Source organism: Ylistrum balloti, unplaced genomic scaffold (assembly GCF_031769215.1).
Source record: "Ylistrum balloti isolate Yb309-2 unplaced genomic scaffold, AGI_CSIRO_Ybal_v1 Utg370556, whole genome shotgun sequence".
Classification (NCBI taxonomy): Eukaryota; Metazoa; Mollusca; class Bivalvia; order Pectinida; family Pectinidae; genus Ylistrum; species Ylistrum balloti.
In genome coordinates, this window is record NW_026782350.1 from 882,716 (window position 1) to 890,144 (window position 7,429).

The 7,429-nt window shown below is 35.7% G+C and overlaps 1 protein-coding gene across 1 annotated transcript; it reads left to right on the plus strand.

Moving 5' to 3' along the window:
• Positions 1-223: 223 nt before the first annotated feature.
• Positions 224-7,026, plus strand: LOC132556257 (uncharacterized). Its single transcript, XM_060220640.1, is given in 5 exon segments — positions 224-524; positions 2,931-2,981; positions 3,641-3,679; positions 4,132-4,775; positions 4,777-7,026. Coding segments are annotated over 5 exon segments (3,285 nt in total).
• The last annotated feature ends 403 nt before the right edge of the window (positions 7,027-7,429 follow it).

Below are 7,429 nucleotides of genomic sequence, written 5' to 3' on the forward strand. Positions count from 1 at the left end.
ACACACACACACACACACACACACACACACACAGAGAGAGAGAGAGAGAGAGAGAGAGAGAGAGAGAGAGAGAGAGAGTTGCGAGGCGTGTTCCATTCAGCTAGCTCGACGCCCAGGGCTTGTGATTTTCAGGCCAAAATTATAATTAAAAGATTAATTAAAATGCTGTGTCCAATAAAATTAATTCATTCTTTAATCTTTTCAGGTGTGAGAGATATAAGAAATGGCATTTGTAACTGAAGAAGCTGTAGCCGCCCACAACGAATTGGCATTTAAACTCCAGCAAGAGTTAAGCGACTTAGAGATAAACCAATTGAAGAATCTATTCAAAGATTGTCCACTATCTCAACGGCAGATTACAAACATCAAAGATATAAATGACCTATTTGTACACCTTCGTGATGCTGTGAAGATTTCCATAGGCGATTATGATCATTTAACATTAAAATTAAGATTGATAAAGCCAAGAATGGCTGATTATGTGGCAGAACAGGAAAAACATATCCAGGGTATTCTGAATAGAGGTGAGAATTGACAATAATAATGAACAGAATTAGTTGCTGGCAGTGTGATGTTATATTGGGTCTGATGTATAGAAGCAGTGTTGATATGATGTATCACAATTATTGTCCTGGTTTCTGGTTAAGCTTATTACTGTGTAGAATCATTTTCAATACTGTTCATTCCATATTTTGTATTTAGTTACAAACCTCCTTGGGGAGGAGGATTCAGTTTTACACAAACTAACCATGATTCCCGGTTCTTAGGGCTTGGGGAACAGACCTTAATATTGGGGAAATAGCAATTATTTGAAATATTATATCTGCTGTAGGTATGTTATGATTCTGTCTCGGTTTGGTCTGAATCAGCCTTGGATGAAGATTTTTTTTTGTCAATTTTTGGGAGAAATTAAGGAAAAATAGAATTTTGTTTAATCTGATCAGTCAGCCATATCAAAGCGTGTTGTCTTTAGGGTAGAGAAAAATATTTAAACCACTAGTTATTTCATATTAATTAATAACTGACCTGTGTATTAAGGATATTGACTGACCTGTGTATTAAGGATATTGACTGACCTGTGTATTAAGGATATTGACTGACCTGTGTATTAAGGATAATTCCTGACCTCTGTATTAAGGATATTGACTGACCTGTGTATTAAGGATATTGACTGACCTGTGTATTAAGGATATTGACTGACCTGTGTATTAAGGATATTGACTGACCTGTGTATTAAGGATATTGACTGACCTGTGTATTAAGGATATTGACTGACCTGTGTATTAAGGATATTGACTGACCTGTGTATTAAGGATATTGACTGACGTGTGTATTAAGGATATTGACTGACCTGTGTATTATGATATTGAATGACCTGTGTATTAAGGATATTGACTGACGTGTGTATTAAGGATATTGACTGACCTGTGTATTAAGGATATTGACTGACCTGTGTATTAAGGATATTGACTGACCTGTGTATTAAGGATATTGACTGACCTGTGTATTAAGGATATTGTCTGACCTGTGTATTAAGGAATGACTGACCACTGTAATTGCCTGACCTGTGTATTAAGGATATTGACTGACCTGTGTATTAAGGATATTGACTGACCTGTGTATTAAGGATATTGACTGACCTGTGTATTAAGGATATTGACTGACCTGTGTATTAAGGATATTGACTGACCTGTGTATTAAGGATATTGACTGACCTGTGTATTAAGGATATTGACTGACCTGTGTATTAAGGATATTGACTGACCTGTGTATTAAGGATATTGTCTGACCTGTGTATTAAGGATATTGACTGACCTGTATATTAAGGATATTGACTGACCTGTGTATTAAGGATATTGACTGACCTGTGTATTAAGGATATTGACTGACCTGTGTATTAAGGATATTGACTGACCTGTGTATTAAGGATATTGACTGACCTGTGTATTAAGGATATTGACTGACCTGTATATTAAGGATATTGACTGACCTGTGTATTAAGGATATTGACTGACCTGTGTATTAAGGATATTGACTGACCTGTGTATTAAGGATATTGACTGACCTTTGTATTAAGGATATTGACTGACCTTTGTATTAAGGATATTGTATTAAGGACACTGACTGACCTTTGTATTAAGGATATTGACTGACCTGTGTATTAAGGATATTGACTGACCTGTGTATTAAGGATATTGACTGACCTGTATATTAAGGATATTGACTGACCTGTGTATTAAGGATATTGACTGACCTGTGTATTAAGGATATTGACTGACCTGTGTATTAAGGATATTGACTGACCTGTGTATTAAGGATATTGACTGACCTGTGTATTAAGGATATTGACTGACCTGTGTATTAAGGATATTGCCTGACCTGTGTATTAAGGATATTGACTGACCTGTGTATTAAGGATATTGGATGATAGATGTCCTTGTTGTATTAGTATGTAGTATAAGTGTAATATAAACACAAGTACAGCTAAGTTGTTTGAGTAGTATATATGAATTGTGCACACTGATAAAGACTGGTTGTGAGGATAGCAAATATGAAATGTACCCACAAATCAGAAATAATGTGCTTAACATGTGAAATATACACATGAGTACAGGTTAGTTGTGTGAGTATGTAGTTCATGTGAAATGTACACATAGGTACAAGTTAGTTATGTGAGTATGTGTAGTACATGTGAAATGTACACATGAGTACAAGTTAGTTGTGTGAGTAGTACATGTGAGTACACAAGAAGCTACTTTATGTCATGTGGAGTTGTGCAGCTAGACAGGTACTTGGTCAGGGAACTACATACATGAACATGGATGACTACTTAAAAGTTGATATATCTGTGTAGACTTTTAGGATTATTTTTACAAAATGAATGATATTAGAATTGGTTTGACTAATTAAATGCTTGTATGTTCTTTCAGATGATATGTCTGCAGCCACAGCTTCAACAGTCAGCAAAAGTCACACCATTGGCAAGTTTAATAGCAACATGCACACAGCTGTTATAATAATATTGAACGGTTCTTTTCTGAATATGATAAACAACCATAATGAAGTGCAGTGTTATCAAAGATTTTAATAGTCAGAGTAGGTTCTAGGAATCTAAGTCAATAGTCATATTAATTGTTAACTGACCATCTGATGATAGTACACTCCTCAAAAGCCTTTTCTACTATATAATTTGCTGGTCTAAAGTAGTACCTGTATTAAGGAGTTCATATTGTGTCTGTCTGTTTCTCAAATTTCATATCTAGGTGCTCTTGGTCCCTTCTATTGCATTGTGGAATTTCGGAACGATAAAAATGGCTAAATGATGGTTATCTTGCATGTTGATACTTATAATATTTGTTATTACTATTTCTTGAGAAGCACTTAAGAACTGGATGGATCAGTTTCAAATTTTATTTGTAAGCTGTCATTTGGTCACCATCTTGCCTTTAACAGATCCATAAAATTATTATCACTACCATATCCTCAGATTTAATAAAGGAAAGATAAGAACAAATAAGAAGGAAGGAAAGAAAAATGCAACTTTTAAAGACTAAATATCATAAAAAAAAATCATACTTATTAATAATTCAGGTGTTTTAAATTCTGACTACTTCTAAATTTATGAATCTTTATTTTACAGAAATCCATGCTGACTTAAGACCTTTAAGTCCTTTGATAGGTGAGTCGCATCAACTTGACTAGGCACGATGTGAGAAAAGTTACAGCAGATTCCTCAACACCAATATCACAACAACATGCATCATCAATGGAATTATTTGGACACCAAACTATTAAGTTATATTTCTGTTCACAAACGCAAATATCTCAGTTCAGTTACTCAGATTTATCCCTATTATAACTAACATCAAAGTCTGCTCGCCTTTCCTATATGTCCTGACAATACACACATTAAATGGGTCGTATGGTGAAAGGCATAATTCAATATAAAATAAATTCCAATATAATATCTTGGACTTTGGTAATCTAATACAGGAAAAAGAAATGCTGTGTAGAATGTATGTTCATTCAAACTGCATTTAAAAGTTATATCTTAACGTATTTAAAGTACCGTATACTAATAAAAGTTTTTAGTTTTTTTCTTATATATATCCTTTCTTCATTTTCTTACAGTTCAAACTATAAACAGGATTAAAACAGAAAAAGAGGAGAAAAAGTTCATGGAGACCAAAGCTTTTCATGACGCACAAGAGAAACTCAGAAAGAACAGAGTCATAATGATCAAGGGTAACACAGGAGACGGCAAGACTTCGACTGCCATTCAACTCATGGACTGGCTGATCAAGGAGCAGCAATGCAGACAACCTCTTCAGCTTCATGAAATCAAGAAATTAGATAAATTGTCTCCAGACTCGAATCTGGTTACTTTTATTGATGATATTTTTGGAGAGAAAAATGTTAGAAATACGGATGTAGATGAGTGGACCAAAAGAATTAATAATGTAAAAACATTGTTTGTAGATCAACAAATCAAGCACAATTTTTTGCTTGTTACTATTCGTAATGAAATATATAATGTTTTGAAAAAGCGGTCTTTGGAACCAGTTTTTACCAAAGATAACATTATTGACCTGAGTTCTGACACATACAGGATTTTAGAGGAAAGAAAAGAACTTCTAAAAAAATATCTACCAAACAATTTTGAATGGGAAGAGAAAGAAATAGAAAATATTGTGAAATCTGCTTCAAGTATTGGCTTTCCTCAATGCTGCTACATTTTCTATAACTCTGTGGAATTGCAGGCAAAAGGCGGGAATTTTTTTTGAGAAACCTTTTAAATTTTTGAATGAAGCATTGTCAAGATTACCAGAATGTTGTGCCATTTTGTTTCTTTTCCTCAATGGAGGGAAGATAAAAGTTAAAGATCTAGACCCAAACAGTGATAAAATCAACAAAACATTGTTAGATGAATCATTTGATATTAATCTGATTGATGGTGAGGAGGACAGAACCTCATTGACTTACAAGAAAAAAGTAGGATTTGTGAAAGAAAGTTTAGACAGATTGCTAGGATTTTTAGTGGTTAAGGAGAAACATTGGTCTGGTTATGATGTATACAGATTTAATCATGATTCTGTACATGTCACAGTAGCTCGTTTGTATTGGAACAAAACACCAGTTGGTTATATGCAGAATTGTCCAGTGAAATCCCTCTGTTATCTCACAACCTCAAAAACATCCTCAGACATGATTGTCAAATCATCAGATCATTATACATGTCTGTGTGAACGTCTGCTCCGAGAGTTGGAGTGGGAGGTGAATTACGATGAAATTGATTTTCTGTATCGCAGAAATGTTATTAAGTCTCTAGATGTGTGGAAAGATCCTGTATTTGTTGTTAGATTTGTTCAGTTCTTGAATAAGAGAAAAATTGATAAACGTGCTGTGTTAAATAAGGCATGTAAATACGGTGTAAAAGAATGTGGTTTATATCTTCTGAGTGTGGAAGTCAAACCGGACAATGACACAGACTGGTGGTCATTGATAACAGGAGGTTATCGTGGTAAGGGAGATGTGGATGTACTTAAGAAAGTTGTTAAATACCTGAATGATAAGATGAAACATCGCTTGTTAAATATAGCATGTGAATCTGGTTCAACAGAATGTGGTTTATATCTTCTGAGTGTGGGAGTCAAACCTGACAATGACACAGACTTGTGGTCATTGATTACAGGAGGTTATTGTGGTAAGGGAGATGTGAATGTACTTAAGGAAGTTGTTAAATACCTGAATGATGAGAAGAAACATCGCTTGTTAAATGATGCATGTGAATCTGGTTCAACAGAATGTGGTTTATATCTTCTGAGTGTGGGAGCCAAACCTGACAATGACACACATTGGTGGTCATTGATTACAGGAGGTGATGAGTGGGATAAGGGAGATGTGGATGTACTTAAGGAAGTTGTTAAATACCTGAATGATGAGAAGAAACATCGCTTGTTAAATATAGCATGTCGTACTGGTTCAACAGAATGTGTTTTATATCTTCTGAGTATGGGAGCCAAACCTGACAATGACACACACTGGTGGTCATTGATTACAGGAGGTGATATTGCGGAAAATGTGGATGTACTTAAGAAACTTGTTAAATACCTGAATGATGAGATGAAACATCGCTTGTTAAATGATGCATGTAAATATAGTTCATCAGAATGTGTTTTATATCTTCTGAGTGTGGGAGTCAAACCGGACAATGAAACACTGTTCCGTGTGGCGGATGGAGGGAGTGCGGAATTGTTACGTAAACTACTGCAGTATGACGTCACTATAACAGCGAAGGATGGGTACGACAATTACAATGTCTTACATAAAGCGTGTGAGTCGGGGAATGAAGAGATGGTGACTGAGTTGTGTGATAAGTATCCAGACTTGGTACGTGACACTGATAAGTATGGACGAACACCACTCCATGTCGCGACAGGAATCTTTAGAGGAAACTTATCTGTGTTCCAGACAGTGGAGAGAACTATACTTCAAACCTTGTATAAACAGTGTGGGACAGACGGAAATGTTGTACACAGGGATTGTGTGTGGGGTCAGCACATGTCTCACTTAGTAGACAATAAAGGACGGACTGTATTACATGAGAGTTGTTGGAGGGGAAACAAGGAGCTTTGTGTCTATTTATGTGATAAATATCCATCACTGCTCACAGCTGTAGACAATGAAGGACAGACTGTATTACATTGGAGTTGTGAGGAAGGCAACAAGGATATTTGTGTCTATTTATGTGAGAAGTATCCATCACTGATCACAGCGGTAGACAAACGTGGCCGTCATTGTCTACATTACATCGCTGAGTCGTACAAACCAGATGTAGACTTGTTCACGGAGTGCGAGACTTACGTCAAACGACACATAGAGTCAACAGGAGGTAAGTATGACATCACAACCATACTTGACGGGGAGGGGAAATCTGTTTTAGAATTGGTAAAGCAAAAGAAAGAGAGATACAGTTGGAAAGACAACCGTTTGTATGATCATCTTATCAAAGTGTTCCGTAAATAAACATGCAGGTATTTTATCTATGAAACGTCAGCTGATAATAAGTACAAACCATTGATATCCTTCCTGTTCCCAGTCCAGGTGATGCTGAGTTGTTTTTATGAGGGAAATCAGTCGATAATGATGATTTTCCTGTACGAGTTTAAAGATCGACTTCGCGCTGCGGTAAAATAGGCAGTCGGCGTCTTCGACCAGGTTTAAGTGATTGATGTCAATTTCAGTGGCTCCGGTCAGGTTTAACCATCAGGGGTGTTCAGGAATTACTAAATTTGTGGTGTTATATGTTGTTTTTAATTAGAAAAGTGAACTATTTTGTGTTCTAGAATAAAGAGCTATTTGGAATATTTCGCTATGATGACTCTTTAACAATGAGCAACGTGATAAATCTGTGATAAATCAAGCCTGG